This window comes from Cebidichthys violaceus, unplaced genomic scaffold (assembly GCF_023349555.1).
Source record: "Cebidichthys violaceus isolate CVI_PGR_0920_01 unplaced genomic scaffold, fCebVio1.0.p SCAF_8, whole genome shotgun sequence".
NCBI classification, from domain to species: Eukaryota; Metazoa; Chordata; class Actinopteri; order Perciformes; family Stichaeidae; genus Cebidichthys; species Cebidichthys violaceus.
Genome location: NW_027176964.1, coordinates 10,090,941 through 10,113,061, shown reverse-complemented (window position 1 = coordinate 10,113,061; position 22,121 = coordinate 10,090,941). Strand labels below are relative to the sequence as shown.

General features: G+C 40.3%; 3 protein-coding genes across 4 annotated transcripts in view; 2 read left to right on the top strand and 1 right to left on the bottom strand.

The window, feature by feature from the left end:
• rock1 (Rho-associated, coiled-coil containing protein kinase 1) overlaps positions 1 to 7,210 on the top strand; it is a 30,510-nt gene extending 23,300 nt beyond the window's left edge. Inside the window, exons 21-33 of one of the 2 annotated variants that reach the window (XM_068737521.1) lie at positions 160 to 229; positions 319 to 422; positions 636 to 801; positions 935 to 1,028; positions 1,106 to 1,194; positions 1,292 to 1,483; positions 1,588 to 1,747; positions 3,525 to 3,595; positions 3,717 to 3,805; positions 3,961 to 4,039; positions 4,220 to 4,481; positions 4,673 to 4,880; positions 5,522 to 7,210. In XM_068737521.1, the coding sequence (XP_068593622.1) occupies positions 160 to 229; positions 319 to 422; positions 636 to 801; positions 935 to 1,028; positions 1,106 to 1,194; positions 1,292 to 1,483; positions 1,588 to 1,747; positions 3,525 to 3,595; positions 3,717 to 3,805; positions 3,961 to 4,039; positions 4,220 to 4,481; positions 4,673 to 4,880; positions 5,522 to 5,525 (1,588 nt within the window). In that variant the 3' untranslated portion in view covers positions 5,526 to 7,210. Of the gene's footprint in view, positions 1 to 159; positions 230 to 318; positions 423 to 635; positions 802 to 934; positions 1,029 to 1,105; positions 1,195 to 1,291; positions 1,484 to 1,587; positions 1,748 to 3,524; positions 3,596 to 3,716; positions 3,806 to 3,960; positions 4,040 to 4,219; positions 4,482 to 4,672; positions 4,881 to 5,063 lie in introns of both variants that reach the window. The other variant, XM_068737520.1, reaches the window with a different exon arrangement.
• Positions 7,211 to 7,758: 548 nt separating this feature from the next.
• On the top strand, positions 7,759 to 15,626 carry usp14 (ubiquitin specific peptidase 14 (tRNA-guanine transglycosylase)). The gene is made up of 16 exons (XM_068738025.1): positions 7,759 to 7,962; positions 8,882 to 9,027; positions 9,385 to 9,417; positions 9,514 to 9,618; positions 11,789 to 11,892; positions 12,020 to 12,078; positions 12,179 to 12,309; positions 12,419 to 12,499; positions 12,597 to 12,679; positions 12,830 to 12,944; positions 13,109 to 13,174; positions 13,282 to 13,374; positions 13,497 to 13,625; positions 13,742 to 13,799; positions 14,392 to 14,499; positions 14,593 to 15,626. The coding sequence occupies exons 1-16, from the start codon at positions 7,947 to 7,949 to the stop codon at positions 14,736 to 14,738; spliced, it is 1,473 nt and encodes a 490-aa protein (XP_068594126.1). The 5' UTR covers positions 7,759 to 7,946; the 3' UTR covers positions 14,739 to 15,626.
• Positions 15,627 to 15,677: 51 nt separating this feature from the next.
• Positions 15,678 to 21,616, bottom strand: thoc1 (THO complex 1). Its single transcript, XM_068738024.1, has 21 exons — positions 21,548 to 21,616; positions 21,270 to 21,343; positions 21,120 to 21,180; positions 20,957 to 21,026; positions 20,191 to 20,309; positions 20,059 to 20,107; positions 19,873 to 19,968; positions 19,673 to 19,755; positions 19,513 to 19,586; positions 19,290 to 19,398; positions 19,039 to 19,173; positions 18,568 to 18,668; positions 18,409 to 18,475; positions 18,133 to 18,183; positions 17,938 to 18,008; positions 17,717 to 17,812; positions 17,404 to 17,469; positions 17,088 to 17,171; positions 16,426 to 16,573; positions 16,251 to 16,335; positions 15,678 to 16,106 (listed from the first exon to the last, which is right to left on the bottom strand). The coding sequence occupies exons 1-21, from the start codon at positions 21,593 to 21,595 to the stop codon at positions 15,829 to 15,831; spliced, it is 1,965 nt and encodes a 654-aa protein (XP_068594125.1). The 5' UTR covers positions 21,596 to 21,616; the 3' UTR covers positions 15,678 to 15,828.
• Between the last annotated feature and the right edge of the window lie 505 nt (positions 21,617 to 22,121).

The window sequence follows — 22,121 nt, the reverse complement described above, 5'->3', positions numbered from 1 at the left end:
AGAGTTTAGCGTCCAGCTCCGTCCGCTCCATTGCTAATCCTTTGGCTAGCGCTGCAGCCAGTGCTGCTAGTTGTGATGCTAGTTATGTTTTACTACAGGCGTGTTTAGGAAAGTGCTCAAACTTAAAGCACTTTATGTTTTTGGTTGACATGTTAACAGACAATACAGAGGCAACGAGGGACAGATGAGGGAACTTCAGGACCAGCTTGAGGCCGAACAGTATTTTTCGGTAAGTAAAAGTCTCAGTTCCCCGATGTCTCTGTGCTCTTTATTAAACGAGAAAGCCACTGGCTAAACCATCTGTCCGCCCTCCATCAGACGCTTTACAAAACTCAGGTCAAGGAACTAAAAGAGGAGATTGAGGAAAGGAACCGGCAGGTACAAGAGACTCATAAAAAGGTGCAGGAGCTGTGCAGTGAAAGGTAAGAGAATCAGTTTTTATTGAGGCCTCAAGGCCATCACTTTATTGATGTAACAACCCAAATGTCAGCTAATGGGTTTATGAGTTTTCTTGTGATCCTGTCATAACGAATGGCTGAAGAGACGTAGGATTAAATAATAAAATAAAATTATTATTATTATTATTTTAATCAATTAAAATAATAATAATCATATTTGTTTTATCCTGTACAAAGGGACTCCCTGTCCGCCCAGCTGGATCTGACGGTGACCAAGGCTGAGTCGGAGCAGCTTGCCCGGGCGCTGCAGGAGGAGCAGTACTATGAGCTCAACCAGGAGAACAAAAAGGCAACCAGTAGACATAAGCAAGACATCGGGGAAAAGGAGTCCACTATTGCCCGGGTATGCAAATCCAACACCGTGTTATTATATTCCTCCACAATGTTTATTATGTTGTACATTTAGTAAGATGGAAATGCCTTTATTGTCTCCATTTTGAGTGGAAACAAGTGATAATATGGACATTTCTCTGCAGCTTGAGGAATCCAATAACACTCTGACCAAAGATGTGGAGAACCTCAGCAAAGAGAAGGCTGAGTTAAGTGAGAAGCTTAGTACTCAGGAGGAAGGTACTGTCCCTTTTGTTGAACTTAAATTCTCTTTACTGCTTCATCATTGCACAAGCTGAGTCTCTTTTTCTTGGCAGAATATGCAGCTCAGAAGGAAGAGATTGCAAATACAATCAAGGCCAACTATGAGAAGGTCCTCAACACGGAGCGCACACTGAAGACTCAGGTAACGAGTCGCAGCTTTAGCCGGGGAGGTATTTGCAAACGCCGGTGGAGAACGGTGACTGATGCTTTCCAACCATTTCACTGCTTTGATAACCCAGGCGGTGAACAAGCTGGCAGAGATCATGAACCGTAAGGACATGAAGCTGGACCAGAAGAAGAAGGGCAGCACTGCCGACCTGCGGAAGAAGGAGAAGGAGAACCGCAAGCTCCAGCTGGAACTTAACCAGGAGAAAGAGAAGTTCAACCACATGGCCATCAAGTACCAGAAAGAGTTGGGCGAGATGCAGGCGGTAAGTTAAAGATGTTCCAGAGCACCAGAGCCCGGTAAACACACAAGTTTTCTCCTTGTTTTTAACCCACGTCTCACCACACGTCTAACACGTCTAACCAACAGCAACTGGCAGAGGAATGCACATATCGCAATGAGCTGCAGATGCAGCTGGACAGCAAGGAGAGCGACATCGAGCAGCTTCGGGAGAAAGTGAACGACCTGCGCATGGATAACTCTAGTGTCACCAGCTTGCAGACCGATGAGACGGACAGCAACCTTGCAGGTAGGGTCACCACAGGGCCCAACTGGACTCTGCTGCTGCTCTTACTGCACATAAGAAACTCAAGTCCCAAATGTAGGACTCCTCTGCAACTATTCAGTGAACACAGAACATCTAAATGGCCTGGGAATTGCATAGAAAGATGTAAAGTATCATTGCATTTCCTTGTAACATGTTTTTAAAATTTTTGAAAATTAAAAAATGTGGTTTAAGACTTTTTACAAATGACTTCCCAGGTTGTGGTTACAGTCGGTGGTACAGGGTACCTTAAAAAAAACAAACACCCTTTTTATCACCTAAATGTAAATGTCAAGAACTAGTGTTAAACCTCCACTTAACATATGTATGAGTTTGAATGGTTATGTCCGTTATTTGGTCCGTTTCACAGTTTTGTTAATTAGTGTTTAATCTTTGCTTTCAGGCTGGTTAAAGTAATAATTCGGTGTTAGGAATCTTGTGTATATATTGTGTGTTTATTGAACAGGCTGTTGAACAGCTGTCTGTGGTTTTAGTTTTTTTTTTTTTTTTTCTCCAAGTCACGTTGCCATTCCTACTGCTGTACGACGATTACCATCTGTTCAAAATGTATGATCGTACCTTACTCTAACGTATATCTTTTATTCACAAACGTGCCTTGTTATAGGTGTGTTTTCATATAAGCTGGTGTCTGTGTTTAAATCATTCTCTCTTTATTCCCCCTCATGTCCAGTCGGTTGTCTTCTTTTCTTTGTAACATCTATTCCTTTCCCTCTGTGAGTAACTGAGGGGACGAGCCCCTCTTGCCTGGCCTGTGCTGCAGCTGTTGTGTTTGTGTCTTTTTTGCCCCTGATTTTATTAAGTCTTCTTTTACCAGAGGTGGGAAACCCCTCTCTTTTGACTTTTGAAAGACGCCTGATGGAGACGAGAGAAAAAAATATCTGTCCAAATTGTCTGACCCAAAATAAAATAATGAACAAGGCAAACTTTCACGCAAAGAAGCTGGCAGTGAACTTGCTTAATGTCACAAAAGCTCAGCTCCAACGGTAAAGTAACCACATCAGATCAGAGGTTACCGCCATACTAGACTACGCCCTGTGTGAGGTTTACCGCCTCGCACTCAGCCCCTTTCAAAACGTGTCTTGAAACTGAAGAGCCTGTTTTTAAATTCATGGCACTGTGTGTGCACTACAAACACTTGACACTCTTTATTGTTTCTTTTGTTGTCGGCATGTTCACCTAGAAGTTCTGCTCGTTTGGACTCAAAGAGCTCCCTCACAATGTCACGTTTTAGTTGACGAGCCCCTCTTAGTTCACTGTTCCCATTTAACTTATGTTCAGCTGCATGCACTTTAAATTATAATTTTAGCACCAAATGATGGATATAACCTGCAATGCACATGGTTGTTTCTGTGAAAGGCGTGATCAAGCTAATTCAGAGAAAATCAATCAATTCTTGCTGAAAAGCTATTCAATTTGAAGTAATAATCTCCTGCGCTCTGCTAACATGCTGTAAGAAGGACTTACCCGTGTCTAATATGTTCCTCCTGCATGGGGAGTGTGTAGTAGCAGCATGGGATATCTAAACTCATCTCTAATCACTGCAGTTACCTTAATGCTGGCAGAACTCCTTAAGGGGTTCACTTGGTGTTTTTGAAACAATTATGGCCTTTGTCAGTTAACTTTTAATTTTTTTTCCCCCCTCAGTTGAGTTTGGATTTAAACACTGCATGGCCTTTTTTCCCCCCACAGTGCATTCATTGCATGGATTTGTAATTTTTCTTGCATCTGGGCTGCTTTTCAGAATCCAGATTGGAGGGCTGGCTGTCGATTCCTAACCGAGCTAATATCAAGCGATATGGATGGAAGAAGCAGGTATGTGTTTCCTTTGCACACCTGCTTTTCGTTGAAGTCTGTTTCGGTTTGTTGAGAATGCCGCAAACCCCTTGAGTGCAATATCCGTCTTCCTCTCATTGTCCTGTTTTAATATTTACAGTATGTGGTGGTGAGCAGCAAGAAGATTCTGTTCTACAACGACGAGCAGGATAAGGAACAGTCCAACCCCTCAATGGTACTAGATATCGAGTAAGTCTTCTTTTTCGGTTCTTTTGACGGTCACATTTTTGCTGAGAAAAGGAATTATACACCAAGGCCATGTTGCAGAGGTTGTGTTTTACATGTTAGTAAAGGTTACAGTGTTGTTGATACGTAATCGCTAATTTTGTGCCTTCTTTGTGCAGCAAACTGTTTCACGTGAGACCTGTCACACAAGGAGACGTGTACCGAGCTGAGACAGAAGAGATTCCAAGGATATTCCAGGTCGGCGGCTTCTTCCTGTTTTCCGGAGATTTCTCTATAGATTTTCATAAATGCGTTCTGCGTGTATTTCTGATGTCAAAATGTCTAGTCAGATTCCGCGAAGCTCTGCTCAGCCACAGAAATGCTTATTTTAAGCGCAGAGTGTTTTGACGTTTGGCCTGCTTCTCCGCCTGTTATCAGATCCTTTATGCCAACGAGGGAGAGTGCAGGAAGGAGGCGGACATGGAGACGGCCCCTCAAGGCGACAAGACCAACTGTCTCCCACACAAGGGCCACGAGTTCATCCCCACGCTGTACCACTTCCCTTCCAGCTGTGAGGCCTGCTCCAAGCCTCTGTGGCACGTCTTCAAGCCGCCGCCGGCCCTGGAGTGTCGCCGCTGCCACGTCAAGTGCCACAAGGACCACCTCGACAAAAAGGAGGACGTTATCGTTCCTTGCAAAAGTAAAGTCCTTTGCCAGTCTAAGCTGTCGCTGGTGTACCCACACTTTATACTTTTATCTTTCAAGAAGACGAGCTATCGTTAACAACAATTAGTCAATTCATGTTTTATAGTAAACTGACTGTCTTTGGGTTTTGGACTGTTGATCTGGATTCTTTACCTACAACACCTTGTGCCCCCCCCCCTCTCACAGTAAACTACGATGTGACCTCTGCCCGGGACATGCTCCTGCTGGCTCTGAGCCAGGATGAGCAGAAGAAATGGATCGGCCATCTTGGAAAGAAGATTCCCAAGACCCCGCCATCCACGTTTTCCAGAGCCTCACCTCGTTCTATGTCCACTCGCTCCGGACCAAACCAGTCCTTCCGCAAGAACCCTAAAAGCAATACGGGAAAGCTGAGGTAACTTGACAATATGTGGCCGATGTCTTGTTCAGTTGATTGCATGAAATACAATAAGGCAGTGTGCTGTTGTTGTGGGCAGTGAGTGAGGCTGCAGTCAGAAGTCTTATTATAATCCCATCTGGTGGGCTGAGCTGTGGTCCAGTCAGTCGCGTGACCTGCTGTTTGTCTCCTGTGTTGTAGCAGAGCGCAGTCCAGCCTCCAAGCAGCAGACACAACATCCAGCACTTGTTGACAGGAACTTCTTCAGAAAGTGTTGATACTTTTTTAGACTTTTTTTTTCTTCAGCTTTAAACTTGTCTATTTATTAATTGTGTTACTGGGTGTTTCTAACACGAGACACTTCCTGGTTGGTTGGTTGACTCCTGGGCTCTTTCCAGTTGACACTTGGGATTTTTCTAATTGGCACTAACGTGTTGTTGGGTTCAGTAACTAACACGGACTTACTATGCAACTCTTCGTTAGAATGGTCCAAATACAGGATTTTTACGTTGCCTGTTAAACATGCAGAGGTGTTAACGGTGTTGCAGTGTTTCTATAAACCAGCTTTCCTGTTGTATGTTGACTGATTGGCTTACTAACCAAGCTAAAGATATGTCTCTCTTTTACTGGACACCTGTCTTTGTTTTTTTTTGTTTCAGCTAACCATCTGAACCGTTGGGATTTTTTTCTGGACTCTAAACTTTCCCTCCTTCCTCATCCTCAAAAAAATGGAGAAACCTGTATTTACATAGAAAATTCATTGCAAAGAAAGAATATATCAATAAATATCTAGCGCTGGAAAAATTGCAACACATATCAGACACAAGGCATCATGGACATAAAGAGGCCTGACACCCGGCTCCGCCATCTTTCCACAAGAGATAAACCGTCATTCAACTCAACAAACTTGCAGCTCTCCATTTCTACCAGAAGATGGCACACTCGTCTTGGACTTAAGATGGACACTGCGCGATAGAGGGACTCATGTCATGGAGACGTTCTGTGTTTCATATTATATGACAGTTATGATGACAGTGGGAAGGTAAACGGGGGTTTTGCTGGAACTCCTGCAAGTGTGTCTTCAGTTTAAGGTACCGTCATACAGGGATTGCGGATCTGCAGTGACTCGGGTGGAAAATGAATATCAAATGTTGTAATTTTTTTTTTTTTTTTTCCCCACCTGACAGATACTGAAGCTAAACGCTTCTGTTTCCAGCTTCTGTTTCCAGTTAAAGAAAATGACTGATGCCTTTATCTAATATCTCTGGCCTTTTTGCCTTTATTCTTATCACTCTGCAAGTCACTTATCAGGTTTGGGACAGAGTATTGGGACATAAGTATTAGATGTTTTGAGTATTGAGTGAGGAGCATGCAAGATCATCATTTAAATCTATGCATTATTTTATTATAATTATTTTTATTGCTCCAAGCCATAAGGAATATTCCATTGTAATGGCATATAGGAGTCCTAAAACTTAATAGATTTTGTTTTTCTGTTTATTTGGTACATTCTGTTAATTTGTTTTCTTGTATTTTTGTTGTTGTAATGTATTGCCTTACATTGATTCATAGATACATGGTTCAAAAGGAAAACATTAAGTTAACAAATGTAAAACTGCACTGTTTGAATTGTAAATTATTTGTAGACTAAACAGGTGTAGCATTTGGCCCACCTAGTGCCTTAACGTTTGGATATTGATTTTACTGCCATATCTGTTTTTTTTCCTCCAAAACAAGAAAAATCTTAACTCTTCCATCATCTATTGTTTAAGAAATTGCCATGCATCTGTGGTTTTATTGGAACTTCTTTTCTCTGGTTTGAGTATATAAAATATATATATTAGATTACCTCTTTATGGACACATTGCAATAGAGTTAGCATGTCAAAAGAAAGTCCCTAAGCTCAGTTCATATCATAAGACAAATTTCAGGATGGTGTACCTAAAGGGAGACCACCAGAGTCAATGATTGTCCTTGTTAACAATTACGAGTTGTTTCTCTAACACGGTAATGTCCCGTTAATGCAAACCCCCCACACACACACACACACACACACACACACACACACACACACACACACACACACACACACACACACACACACACACACACACACACACACACACACACACACACACACACACACACACACACACACACACAGTGTATATAATGAGAGCGACATAAGGATTATGGAATACCTCCGCAATCTTTTTATTTGTAACGTTTTGTTCAGTTAAAAAAAAGCACTGGAACTATGATCTACTCTTGTCTTGGATAATTTGCATGGTTAATTGCATTGGAGTCCGCACTGATGGATATGTCAATAAACATATCTTTATCATTCACTGGATACTAGTTTTCACTACAGAAAGTGAGTGTGTTTCATATTTCTATTATCAGGCTTCACATGGGTGCATCTCAAAGTGGGCATAGTGGGCATCAGACACAGGGGCTCCTAAAAACTCCAGGCTTATTGTTTGCGAAGTGGTTTTTGCGTCATGTAATTGAGAATTTATTTGGGGATCATGCACATGATCACCTGATTTCTTAAGGGCCCTAAAGTGGGCTTTGTTTTATTTTCTAATGTGTCTTAAGAGATTCCATGTGTCAAAATCTAAAATCTAGTTTTGATACAATCATTTCAGTTTTGTGCTTATGTTGCATATTCTAGAATTAGTGTACATTACCACACAGTTAATGTAGGGCTAAGTAGTATCTTAAATAGACAGTACATACAGGAATACACAGGCTTAGGTGAGTTTTAATATGGTGAGAGGGGGAGAAAAATCACCTGGTAGGATTGTTGTTGACCTAGCAACCCTCTCATAAATACTGTAATTAATGTGCCTGAATGGTCTGGGTGTGTGTTTGTGTGTGTGTGGCTGTAGTCCCGAGTGCAGTGCTTGCGGCAGGATGGCTAGCAGATGTCGGAGCGCATCGATAAGTTCTCAGCGTGTTGTTGCAGCGTCATTCTGTTTGAATGAAGTTCAACCTGAGAACTAGCTTAACTCTCCATTCGCGCCCCGGTGGATTGAAACAGGAAAAAAACAAAGAGTTGAGGAAGTAAATAGGTCGCCAAATATGCCGGTGTTTACAGGTATGGTGTTATTTTTAATACAACACGTTAATTGCCGTAGAAAATGACATCAAAAACCGTCAACTCTTACACGTGTTTTTTGTGCAGTAACGTGAAATTACATTCAGCATGCTAAGTTGGCTAGCTTTAGCATGATATGCAATTAGCATGCTAACGGTAGTAGCCAGCCTGTCAGTGTTGTCAGGCCACTAATAATATTTCGAGACAGGAGAACACTCTTAAGTATTACGTTACTGTCGTTGAGTCACTGGTAGTTAGTGGACTTTACAGAATGTGTTTGGTGAAGCCGGTTACATTAGCTGGCATCTGGCTCAATCAAAAAAGCAGCTTCTGACGCTAAGTACCAGCTAACGTTAGCTTAGGTTAGCCAGGTAACAGTTGCATAAAGGTGGTTTAACTAACGTTAGTATTTTATATTCAAGCCTCTTTTGTTGGTAACCATATCCGTTTAAGCCATCTACGTGTAATACCAGTATAAAATAACAGAATCACGCCTTTAATTTGTATATACAGCCTATGATTAGCACAGGTAGCCCTGCTAACCAAGCTAGCGTTAGCTAGCAAATCATGAGTGTACACTTAAGACGCCCTTTAACGTTACTGCAGTTGCGGCTTCTTGGAGACCAACAATGCTTATAGAACACGTGTATGCTGTTTTTAATATGGCTTTAATCTTACATGGGGCACTAAAATGACCAATCGTCTGTTTTATTTCATTGCATCGGCAGCCAAACCGTTGTGTATGTATGCTTTCACTTTCAGCTTGGACTGAAGCTAGCTGTGTTATCCCATGGAACACTTAACCGATAGATGCTGTGTCATACATGACAGCAGTTTGACAAAGTAACGGCTTTTCCCAATGGTTACACTGGGAGGCTAACGTGTGTGTACGTGTACTATTCTTCTGTCTTGTTTTCAGTGAATGTGAAATGGGGCAAAGAGAAGTTTGATGCAGTAGAGTTGAACACTGAGGAACCACCCATGGTCTTCAAGGCTCAGCTCTTCGCCCTGACAGGAGTTCAGCCAGACAGACAGAAGGTCATGGTGAAGGGAGGCACTCTGAAGGTACTGATGTAATCAAAAGTCATCTTTTTATCATACTGACAAGTATTGCCTCTTCAGCCAAAGCCTGTCACAGAGTTACTGACATCTGTTAACCACAAACTATTAAAACACACCAATGAGCCACACATCTGCATACAGGTGACCTGGTCCTGCAGTTGTAAATATGCACAAGAGAACCCAATGTGTATTAGTCTACAGCTGAAAATGGTACCCAGCAAATTCACTTTTTAACTATAATGCCCAGTTGTTGTAGGAATTCAGTGAGCATTTTGTTTTTAATGAAACTGTGTGGAATGGGCTTGGGAGCCTTATCCCTTTACCGTTTTTAAGAAGCTCATGTCTTGTTCTTTATTCTAGGATGATGAGTGGGGGAACATTAAACTGAAAAATGTGAGTATTTAAGATGTGTTTGAACACGTATAACAATACCACCAAATGTGTTTGAACCAATAAGTGAATTTCTGTGCATTTCTATTGTTTTTGCAGGGAATGACTCTGCTGATGATGGGCTCAGCAGAAGCCCTGCCTGAGGAACCGGCTGTCCGGCCCATGTTTGTCGAGGACATGACTGAGGAGCAGCTGGCCTCAGCGGTGAGTAAGCCTCAAAATGACCAGTACGCCTAAAACAAACATGGTGATTGTTGTTTTCGGCACTGACTTGGCCAGGTAAACATGCTTTTCCTCAGTGTGGTGTTTACCAAGTAGAGCACATAATGAATTAAATATACAGTATATGTCCCGACTGGGAGATCAGCCTCTTAAAAAAAAAAACGAAAACACAATGTGTTAAAAAAGGTATGGTTTGCAAACAATTTTCACATATACATAGCTGTGGAGGGTTCCCATTGTCATGAGATTACATAGACATAGCATAAAATATGGACTTAGTCTCCTAAAGTCACCCGTAAGTTTCTGAAGAGCCAAAGTGAAGCTCAAAGTGGGTCACTCCGGCTGTTGCCATCTTGGTTTTTTGGAACCAGAAGTGACCATATTTGGACGAGAGGGTGTAGCTGCGGTAGAGCGAGGCTCAACAACACAAACGCAGCAGAGAGCTCAAGTTCAGTGACTCGTATTAGCTGAGGTGGTGCTCAGAGCAGGCGGCTAGTGTAAGTTAAATGGGTGAGATAATATTAATGTTCATTCCCGGTACAGTGGTCATGAACGGGTAAATAAGCTACAGAGACCAACTGGTTTTGTACCAGGCTGTGAACATGTTTATTTCTGCTGTGAAGTTGGGCATTTTAACATGGTCTATGGGGATTCACTCATTTTTGTATAAGAAAGTGTAGCCTGCATTGTTTTTGCAAGTGTTTGAAATATGTTTATGAATATCCCAAAACGTAATACAAAATACATTCCATGTATTACTAATGAAATGTGGTGCTGTGCTGCGTGACACACATTGGTAAACAGCTAGTTGGTGTTAATTTAGCAAGCACGACCAGTTTGCTTATTTGAAAATGTCTGGAAAGTGCGCTGGAAAAACAATCTACAGTATGTCATAACAAATAATAGTATAGTATGTCATACAAATGTAATGCAAATATTAAAAGTCATAGTATGCTATAAAAATCATGAAAGTCATGTATGTACTAGCAATGTCATTAAAAGTCATACTATAGTATGCTTCTTTTTTAAATCACAAAAAAAAACATAGTATAGTATTCCATAAAAATGTAGTATATCATATAGTATCTCATACTATACGATGACCTTTTATGACACACTATACTGATGCTTTTTATGGCATACTATACTATGACTTTATTTGTGATTTTATTTTGTATGCCTTCATTTATGACTGTTTTTGTGGCATACTATAGTATGACTCAATTTTTCGACTTTTTAAGAAGTACTATATTATGACTTTTTTTGTTGCATATTATACTATGACTTTTTTATGAGTACGACTTTTTTATTGCAATTTTATTACATACTATGAGTTTTTATGTCATTCTATACTATGACTTTATAATTTTCTTTTCATTGCAAACAATATTGTGAGTTTTTAATGGCATACTATCTGAAGCCTTTTTATGGCATTTTATGACTTATTACACTATGACATTTATGACACTGTCATAGTATAGTATACTATAAAATGTCACAGAAAAGTCACAGTATAGAATGCCAAAAATAGTTAGTCATAAAAAGTCATATTATAGTATGTCATGAAATTAATTTAAGTTTTAAAAAATGTATTCTCTAGTATGCCATGAAATTATTTTATCATAAAGCATTTCTAAAAAGTCATAGTATAATAATACTAATGAGTCATACTACGTGATGCAAATATCATTAAAGTCATAAAGAAAGTCAGTCATAAAATAAATAAATCATAAATAAAACAAAAATCCTACTATAGTATGCCATAAAATTGTCATAGTATAGTATGCCATATATAATGTCTACATTTCTTTTCTTAATTCATAAAATGCTTTTTTTCCTTGAAATGTGCTATAATTTTACATTATGTCTCAAAACTTATCCTAAAAAAAGTATTATTATTATTATTATTATTATTATTATTATAATAATAATAAAGTGGTTTTGCCCTGTGGTTGGGGAGTGACATCCAATTTATTGGAAGTGGATAACATGACTGGCCAATACAAAGTTCTGATCGGCTTGTATTATTACTTCTCTGGAAACACTTGAAGCTCGGTTATTAACTACAAAGAAGACGCAGTGCTTATTTATTTTTTGAAACTGTATTTCACCTTTTCTACATTTAGAGGAACTCTTCCCTCTCTGCTTTCAGATGGAGCTGCCTTGTGGGCTGACAAACTTGGGCAACACCTGTTACATGAATGCCACAGTGCAGTGTCTGCGCTCTGTGCCGGAGCTCAAAACTGCTCTCAGAAGGTGGGTCTCCTGCTGCTGTTGGCCCTCAGAATATATTCAGACGGTGGACATACTGATTATGAAGAATCATCTGTTTCAGTGGTCTACATTGTTGAAATGCACATCTTTCTCTCTCTCTTCGTCCTAGGTATGCAGGTGCTCTGCGATCTTCAGGGGCTAATGCACCTTCACAATACATCACCGCAGGTACGAGGCACAGTCAATGGTTAATCCTGTGAAAGGAATGTCTGAAACTTACTTAATGCATATGATATTAATATGTATACGTCTTTTTTTATATCCTCAGCCCTTCGTGACTTGTATGAGACCATGGAGAAGACCTCCTCTAGCCTGCCTCCCATCATCTTGCTGCAGTTCCTCCACATGGCCTTTCCACAGTTTGCTGAGAAGGGGGACCAGGGACAGTACCTCCAGCAGGTTATTATCACTCATACTTACCTGCGTTCTCATTATAGACTTTTAATACAAATATCAGGATCTGGTCTCATTTCTTGGCATTGTTTTTTTCTTCTTTTTGTCCTCTCAGGATGCCAATGAGTGCTGGCTGCAGATGATGAGAGTGCTTCAGCAAAAGTTGGAGCCATTAGAGCCAGAGACTTCCATGGAGGTAAAACCTATTGTTTGTTGTTTTATGATGAAAGGATGACTCTGTAATGGATAAGTACGTTATATCCCTTTTTTCCTTTTTGTCTCTCAATATCTAGACCGAGTCTGAGAGCGCAGCTGCCTCTTCCTCCACAAAGAAGAACTTAATTGATCAGTATTTCGGCGTGGAATTTGAAACTGCGTATCCTTGCGGCATGCATTTGTTGATCACATTTTTCTATTGTTTGACTCTAAAAGTGTTGGTGATAAAGAGTGGTGTGTAGTGTTGCGTTGAAGTAAGATCTGTGTGTGTCGTTACTCCGATGGGCTTTTCCTTTACTCTCCTGTTCAGTATGAAATGCACAGAGGCTGAGGAGGAGGAGCCAATCAAGGGCAAGGAAAGCCAGCTCCAGCTCAGTTGCTTCATCAACCAAGAAGTGAAATACCTTGCAACAGGACTAAGACTGGTATGAATCCGACTTACCCGAATCGTTTTTAAATGTAATAAAACAGGAGCAAAAGAAGTGCTTACTTGCGAAAATGTCGCTGTGTCTAGCAAGACATGCAAAGTACATACGACAAAATCGTGTTTCTGACTTTTTTTTTTTTTCTTTTTTTTTTCTCTCTCTAGAGACTGCAGGAAGAAATCACAAAAATGTCTCCATCCTTGGAAAGAAATGCTCTGTATATCAAATCTGTAAGTGTTTCCTTTGCCTGTAATTTCTCTTGGAATAAGCGTTCTTTTCTACTGCGATATTTACAAACGTGAGAAGTTATTGAAATGTTTCCTGCCTCTCCCTCTAGTCTAAACTCAGCCGTCTCCCTGCCTACTTGACTGTTCAAATGGTCCGGTTTTTCTACAAAGAGAAGGAGTCCGTCAATGCAAAAGTCCTCAAGGTTTGTCTAGAGCCACCGTCGTCCCTAATTTATCATTTATAGCAGGGCTCACTATTATTGGTCATTTAATGCAGAGTCTAACACATTGTCTGTTTTTTTTTTTTTGTTTGTTTTTTTTGAAGGATGTCAAGTTCCCGCTCATGCTGGACGTCTATGAGCTCTGCACCACGGAGGTCCAGGAGAAGATGCTGCCCATCAGGTCCAAGTTCAAGGAGATGGAGGACAAGAAGCTAGAGGAACAGCAGAAAAAGGTGCGGCCGCTCCTTTGACATCTTATTTTTATTGTCTTTCTATCTGTCATGCTAACTTCCCACTTCATCATACAGTGTAAATACCGGCTCTGGTTTTTCTTCTTCGTTTGCATTAGGTGGTGAAGAAGCCAGATGCCGTGAAAGTGAAATATGAGCCTTTCTCATTCCCTGATGGTACGTAAGGACATGTCCCTCACACGAAAACTCATCTTAACATTTTTAATGCAATGTATACATCACAAGACATATTTGTATATACATACATAAAGACAATTTCTGCCTTCATCCATGTATAATGTGGCATAAAAAAAAAAAATCTGATTCCAGGAACTTAAAGAATAAATATCTTTTAATCAACATGTGCTCATTCATTCTGAAAGTACACCTTATAGGCACATTTTAACAGCATAAGAATAAAGTATATTCAGCTGACTGAAACATCACATATTAGTGTCTCAAGAATCAAAATAAAAACTTGCATTTAGATTTGAAAATGTTCCATAAATTTCTAAATCTATTGTTGAAAAGGCAGATAGAATGTGCTCACACTGTGCTAACTATTGTTACCAAAGGTACAAATGAAATGTCAAATCCCTGAAGCTTTTCAAGTGCCTGCAAAATGTCATTTTCCCACAATGCCGAGCACCACTAAGTATCTAGCAGTGTAATGGCTTTTGAGTGTACCTTATATTCCCTTAAGGTCTATTTCAGTCGATTATTCGCCAACGTTGAAGGAAATTGTGACACACTGCCGTTTATCCCGCAGACCTCGGTTCCAACAACAGCGGCTACTACGACCTGCAGGCCGTGTTGACGCACCAAGGCCGCTCCAGCTCCTCAGGTCACTACGTGGGGTGGGTCAAGAGGAAAGAAGGTAAGCGGTGGTTTCGTCACAGTAGAGGAACCTAAATCCCCGAGTGCACACAGATGTTCAGGAACTTAACATTTCCCTGTGGTCTGTTGCCAGATGAGTGGGTGAAGTTCGACGACGACAAGGTGAGTCTGGTGTCTCCGGATGACATCCTGCGACTGTCCGGGGGCGGGGACTGGCATATAGCATACGTTCTACTGTACGGTCCCCGGCGGCTGGAAATACTTGAAGAGGAACAGTAGCTGTGGAAGATTTCCTAGAAGACAAAGACGACATACATACAAAAATGCCATTTCCTAGCACTGTCTGCATAGATGTGCAATAAAACTGGTGTCTTTAAAGATTTGATGACCTTAATTTGTTTCTTTTTGTTTCTTTTTTTGTAACCAACACGGATGCTTGTAAAACAAATTCTGTCAAATGGTGTTAAATATTCAACTATAGTGGGCTTTGAAAACAGAGACATGACGAGCGGCAATCTCTGGACCTGATCCTTGAAAGAGGATCACGAGTCCGGCTCTGCAGTTTCATTAAATGTTTTATACACATTGTATATTTTTTAAAGCCTTTAATAAGGTGCTCATATCATACAAGCAAAAATCTCTTTCGTCATTTAATCAACTTTTACAGAAATGCCGAGCCGTTGTCCTCGACATTGTGGCTTGTATCTTCTCAGATGTGTTACGGAGAGTTCCACTAACACGGCAAAGACTTGCCCTTGTTCACCTGTTGGCCCCTCTGGGAAACTCGGGTTCAACCTCAGGTCTTTTCTTAAGTGCTTGGCTCGCATCATCTCCTGGAATTGTTCTGAAATGTATTGACAGATGAGGTTCTTTCTGCCAAATCTTCACTAATGCTTTTTTGGGGGGAGGGGGGAGTGTGTGGGGATACGGTCTGGAACACGTTGTCCTTGTGATGAACTGTGGTTAAATAAAGACTTGAGATTCGACCGTGTGGGTTTACTCAACCAGCATTGAACATTGTTCTTGTTGACATCTGAACCCTTAAAAGGCCGTTGCTTCACTTTGTGATGCAAGAGAAACAATGTAAGACCGAAATCATCAACTCTCTGTAATAAGTTATTGACTGATTGCTTTTCATAGGTGATGAAAATAAACTGTTGTACCAAAGTGTGACATTCTTTAATGTGAGCATGGGATCAGAATAAATGGTCCAACAACTTATTAAAAAAAACAAAACATTTATTGGATTTTCTTTACAGTGAAAAAACTCCAGTTTAAACCTACACTACATACAAAAACGTTAGCTTCCAATTGTTTTTGGTATGAAAAAGGATGCTGCGACAATAACGGAGGTACTGAACGATCTAATTTAAGCCTCACTGAGGTTGTCTGCAATCTGGGCGAATCCTGCGGTGTTAAGAGCTGAGACCAGGCTCTCCACGGTAGCTTGTGTTCCCTCTCGGTCCTGCCAGGCTACAAGCAGCAGTTTGGCCTGCATGTCAACGTCTTCGCTGTCCGTTTCGATCTCTCGCAACTCCGCCGCCTTCATCTCCAAATGAGGCGCCAGTGACTTCCACTGAGCGCCCAGCTTTGCTGCAATGTCATCCATCTGCTGGTTGGTCACCATCTTGCTCTGTATGCTCGGGCCTGGAGGAGAGACAAAAGGGTGGAAATATGTGGAGGATGAGGTGAGTAATCATCCAAGCTTAAAGATGGAGAGGGATAAACTGGGCTATGTTTATTGTAGTTGATTGGATGTACAGTGTTGAATCAGCGACTATTCAAACTCACTGTCGTTGCTGTCTTTGAGAAGATTGTCTCCATTATCGTCGTCATCCTCTTCTCCCGTCTTGATCTCTTCAGAGGGAATATCCTTCTGCATGAATAGAAAGAAAATATCAGTTTTGTCATCATGTCTTTGTAGAATGATGGATACCGTTTGTTCTTAAGTAAAGTAAATCCTCACCGGCAGTTCTTTGGCCAGCTTGCTGACCATGCTGTCTAGGTAGTCGGCGAGGCTCTTGAACTTCTGGTTCGTTGGTTGAAAGAAGTGTGGACTTCTCCTGGACAGCAGCCTCAGAGCTCGCCAGCCGTAGTTCGGGTTCCGCACGGCCCTGAAGTGATTTACAAGAAGCAACTGATGAGTTACAATAGTATGTAAGTAAAATGCCGTAAAAATATAGTAGTATAGTATGCCATACAAATGTCTAAAATCTCAGCATACAGTATGTCATAAAAAAGTAATAGTATAATTTGCCATAAAAAGGTAAAGAAAAACATAGTATATGTTATTAGTATGCCTTAAAAATTTTATAAAAACAGGTAATTGTATTGTATGCAACGTAAATGTCAGAAAAATGTACAGTATATATTTCATACAGTCATACTGTAGTATGCTTTAAGAATGTAAATATTACATACAAATATTTTAGTATTCAATGTATAAAAAGCCATACTATAATTTGCCATAAAAAGGTCAAAACAAGTTATAGTATGCTTTGAAAATTTCATAAAAAGGTAATTGTATAGTATGCAATTAAAATGTAAAAAGTCATCAACATACAGTATATCTTGTATGTCATAGTATTGTATGCCATGAAAATATATATAAAGTCATTGCAAACTTACTTGTACTCCTCCTCAACCATGTTAGCGGGATCAGCCTGTTCAATGGCCTCCGCAAAGAATTCGTCCAGTGATGGCATGAACTCCCTGAATGAAAAACAACATTGTCTGATATACATACATACACACATACATATATACGTATATATACACACATACACATATATACACACACATATATATACGTGTGTATATATATATATATATATATATATATATATATACACACACACACACACACACACACACACACACACACACACACACACACACACACACACACACACACACACACACACACACACACACACACACACACCTGCTGTCGGACTTGCAGGCCTCCATGTTGTCATGGTTCAGGTTCCACAGTCGAGTCAACTCGTCACTAACAAAACACAAAAGTGAGAATTGTTGAGTTAAACTCTTCAGGTTGTTCATTGATTCCACTTGAGCTTCGGCTGTGGTCTATAAGTGATTATTAAAGAAGAATCTCTTTTCATTTGTCTCCACATATTGCAAAAACACATGACCTGCACTCAGTATTTTTGTGGAATTGACTGAAACTATAACAGGCTTCAAACCTGAGAACATGTAACAACTCTGCTTTCCCTAACCTGCATTACATCACATACTTTCCCATGAAAAGCTTGCTGTCCGGCCCTTTTCCAAGGAAGTCTTCTGGAGCTTGTCTCTTCCTGGTGGGTCTTTTGGGTTTGTCATCTACTGTCCTGTTAAAGAGGGAATAAATCGAACAGACTGTCAATTTGGCATGCCAGCCCAACTTTACACACCACATTCTTTTGTTGTAAAAATGGACAAATCAATTAAATAAAATAACGATCTGCTGCTGTACCTTTCTTTCACAAAGCTCGGGCAGCCCTCATTTTTCCAGCCATTCCAGTTCTCCTCTGTGCCGAGGATATGCTGTCAAGAAGAACATATCCAGTGTTACGAGTGTACCAAGAACTCTTACAAGGGAACTTGACAGAGCGCGTAAGAACAAGCCTCGTTTAGTATCCGACAATAGCATTCTGAAATCTTGGCTTACTTCAACCATGGTGGCAAACTTGTCTCCATCCGGAGGAATCTCTTTCAGCAGCTACAAGAGAACAGTCAATACGTCAACAATTACAATTAACAACGGTTTGATTTTCTCTCTCTGGATCCCATGCCAATAAAAAGGAAATGGCAGATATTTCAGAATCTTACCAAATCAAACTAAAGGTATTGGCATAGCTACGTACTGTAGGTCGACAGGTAAATACTGGGAAGAAAACGAAACACATATTTATAGGAAATGATGTCAGCAAAATTTAAGACTAACCTGAAAAACCAGTTTAGTTGTGTCTTCAATCCATGTAGTCTGGTCATCGTTCAGAACACAGCCAGAGCTGTACAAGGACAAAAACAAAACGTGAAACAACTGATGACAGCTTTTTCTTCACACACATTATATTGTGCACCGTTCTACAAAAGGCTTCACCTCTTGAACTTGACCTGGCCCTTCAGGTACTGGAAGAGGATGAGGTACTGCAGCAGAATGTGCCGCCTGAAGTTGCTATCGCTGAGCTGCAAGTCCATCAGCTGGAGGGTAAGAGCGAAGAAAAACAAGTGAGGCAACGGCCAAACTCTATCTTTGCATAAATACAAATAAACATATTCAAAACAACATCGGGAATGTAACGGAATTATACCGAGGCAACGGCAGCGTGTGTAGATGACTTCTGCTACGTTTTGGTTTTAATTTGTTGTCCTTTCGTCTTCATTAATAGAGCGTGTGTGGCACATGACAGAATACACTCAACCTGCCTCCTATAAGTACATTGGCGCTGCACAAAAAGATTGGACTTAATCGGAACACGAGACAGCGCTGAGATACCTTGCAGACTAAGAGGCCAAGGAACTTGGAGCATGGTAAATACAATAATCTCTGGGCTAAAAACAGTTTTCTTACCTTTTCACTTGTTAGAAACTTGGCAAAGTAGACATGCTCTCCTCCCGATGCTCTCAGCTCCTCCAGCTTCCTCTTAGAGGCTTGCATGTCATCCAGCTTATAGCTCTTGAACACTGCCAAGGTCTCGTCTGAGAACTGTGCAGGACAAAGATCAGTTTACACCGGCAGTGAGTCATTTCTTTTTAGCATCTACTTTGGTAGTAGTTGTGATCTGACAAAACGTTCTCTGCTTTTGTGGCGAGGTGCTTTACCTTAAGAAATGTCATCCAAGAGAATTTATCGTAACACTGCACAGGGTTTCTGAAGTAGTCCTGCAGAGTCCAGAACTTTCTGTACAAGTTGTAGTCAATTGGAATGGAACTGGAAGTAATAATTGATGCAGTTGTAATAAATGCAAAATTAGTAACGTGTAAAAAGGTGTCATTCATGAAATTCTTAAACGTTGCTGTATTTCAGTGCAAGACGTTCCCTCACCATGGAGCAGGAGCCTCCTCCTCTCCCATTTCTCCTTCCTCCACCTCCATGCCATCTTCCTTTTCTTCTGTGTGCTATAAACACGGAACAATGAAATAAGATTAAACTATAACTTTAAGGTTTACATTTAAAATTCTCACTATCATTATCAACACTTTACCTTCTGGCCGAAAGTGCTTTCTTGTTCATTCTTGTTGAACACGGTTATATTTTCCAGATTAAACTGGCTTTGCAGATTGAGCCCTAAAATAAACACAAATGGCAGTACATAAAAAAAAAAAAATTCTAAACTATCACACATAACATCCATGAGGAGTCGATGTGGTCTTCTTTATTCAAAGATAACATGCATGTGTTTACCTGATTTTTCAGAGAGAGGGAAGAGACGTGCCAGGAAGAGCTGGATTCGCCCACAGAATACCGTATTCTGGGATTTGGAGAGCCTCCTTAAAAGATCTACACAGGTTGACAGGTGTGTTATAAACAGCTGTGCCCTTTAAACACACAGAGTGTTGTTCATCAACAAGAATGAAAAGCTATCCTTACCATTACACATCCTCAACAGGTAGTTCTTCCCGGCAGTGTAAAAAGAGTTCTAGGAAAAGGGAGAGTACACAGTGATTATTTTATTATACTGGAGACACACTAGAATTGACTTTGAGGCTGCAGCTTATTTACCGATTTCCAGGTGGAAACATTCTCCTCGACGAATGAGAATATTTTGTCACATTGGTCGAGAGGAAGACAGTCCAGTACATCTCCCAGCAGAAGGAAAGGAGTCGTAGCAGAACAGATACCTACAGGGAGACAAGACAGCAAAAGCTAGATCACAAGTCTTGTGAGGTGTAGTCAGGACACAGTCTGTACTGATGCATATGTCATGACAACAATATTACTAATCAGTGACATCAATGTAGGCATTACTGGCAGCTCTAGCAGATAAAAGGGCTAATTGATAAACGTGAAAAGGATCACATTTAAACAACGTTAGAACACACTACCACAGTGAAATAAAGTTGCCAACTAGGAGCTCTTTGATGAGCTTGAAAAAATGTAAACAAGTGTAAATGTGGCACAGCTGGGTTGGGGTGAGGGACATTTTGACTTAGGAAATAACACCAATTTATTCAGAAGGAATCTAAAAGTAAAGAACATAACACAAAGCCAGGTTTAGTAAGGCCTTAACAAGAAGAACTATGCTTCAATCCTTCAAATATATTCAGCTTATAATGTCTCAATTCTATATTTATAACTTAGGAAGATGCATAGTAAGTGGAGACTTTCTTTGAATGTCAACTGATGAGAGTCCAGTATATATATCAGGGCAATACATATAATACATAGTATCACTGGTGGGCAATTTGAATGAATGGTATAACACAACATGTATTCATTCATTATCTGTTGTCCTTACTATAATTCAAAGACACAAAGAGCAACATACCTTCGGTCACTGCATCAATACTCAGGTAGATGAGAGACAAGTATTCATCACAGTTCGTCTTCTGCTCCACCTGCAGAGAAAAATACAACACTTCAATATACATGGTTCATTTACTGAGGTTCATGGAAATAAAATAAGAGTAGATGTCTGCTCATTTACTCACAATCTGATCACCAAGCACACCCCTCAGCGCCTGGTCAAGGGTGGTCTTCTTCTCTGCCTCACTGTAACACACGACACAGTCGAGTCAAAAGGACGTTTCATGGACGTATCCATCACTTGTAAAAAAAAAGTTAAAATCAACATTACTTACTTCCCAGGGAACTGATTGAACACGTTTACCAAAGGTTTGCTGGTTTTACCAACTAGCGCGTTTCTGGCAGACGCCTGTAGGTATGTGAGAGAGAGAGAACATGAGCGTTTTGTTAGCTTAGCTTAGCATTTGCTAACCGCTATGAAAACACTAGCAAACAGAGCAAGAACAAGCAGCAACATACCTGCTATATAGTTAGCTATGATGTTTACAATAACAATTTACAGTATATGACACAACCTACTTTACGAACGAAAGGATTTTCTTTGATTTCTCACCGTAAATTTGTCTTTAGCGTCGACAAAATTAAATAACGACGGCGACATTTTTACGCTTTTGCAAACCGGAAGTGGCGCTTAACGTTTTCCGGTTTCCTTGGCAATGTGGACGTGTGGAGGGATCTGGAATTTAGTGTTTATCAAATTTAATTTTGGAAAATATATTTAATATAAATAAATAATATATGCAACGTTGTTCGTGCCATGTTGTCTGTATCCAGCTTCTTTTTTTCATTTTCTAATCTACTTTGTTTAATATCTCAGTTTTCACAATTCATACTAATATTAGTCTGTCGAAACAAATGCATTATCCTGCTCAGTAACCAACGTTAGATTTAACTGTCAATTTTAGAAGAAGCAATGCAGCAAGGTCTGTGCCACCTAGGCTACTATTTCAAAATGCACTAAATATTATTTCAGCAACATACTTCAAAAACATGTTTTTTTTAATCAAAAACTGTGCAAAAATATCATGTCTTACAGGGTAAGTGATGTCCTCAAACATGGTTGTAGAAAGGTGGTGTTGGAGGTTAATACGCTCCACCTAAAAGGCCTGAGTTTAATAGAAGAGGAT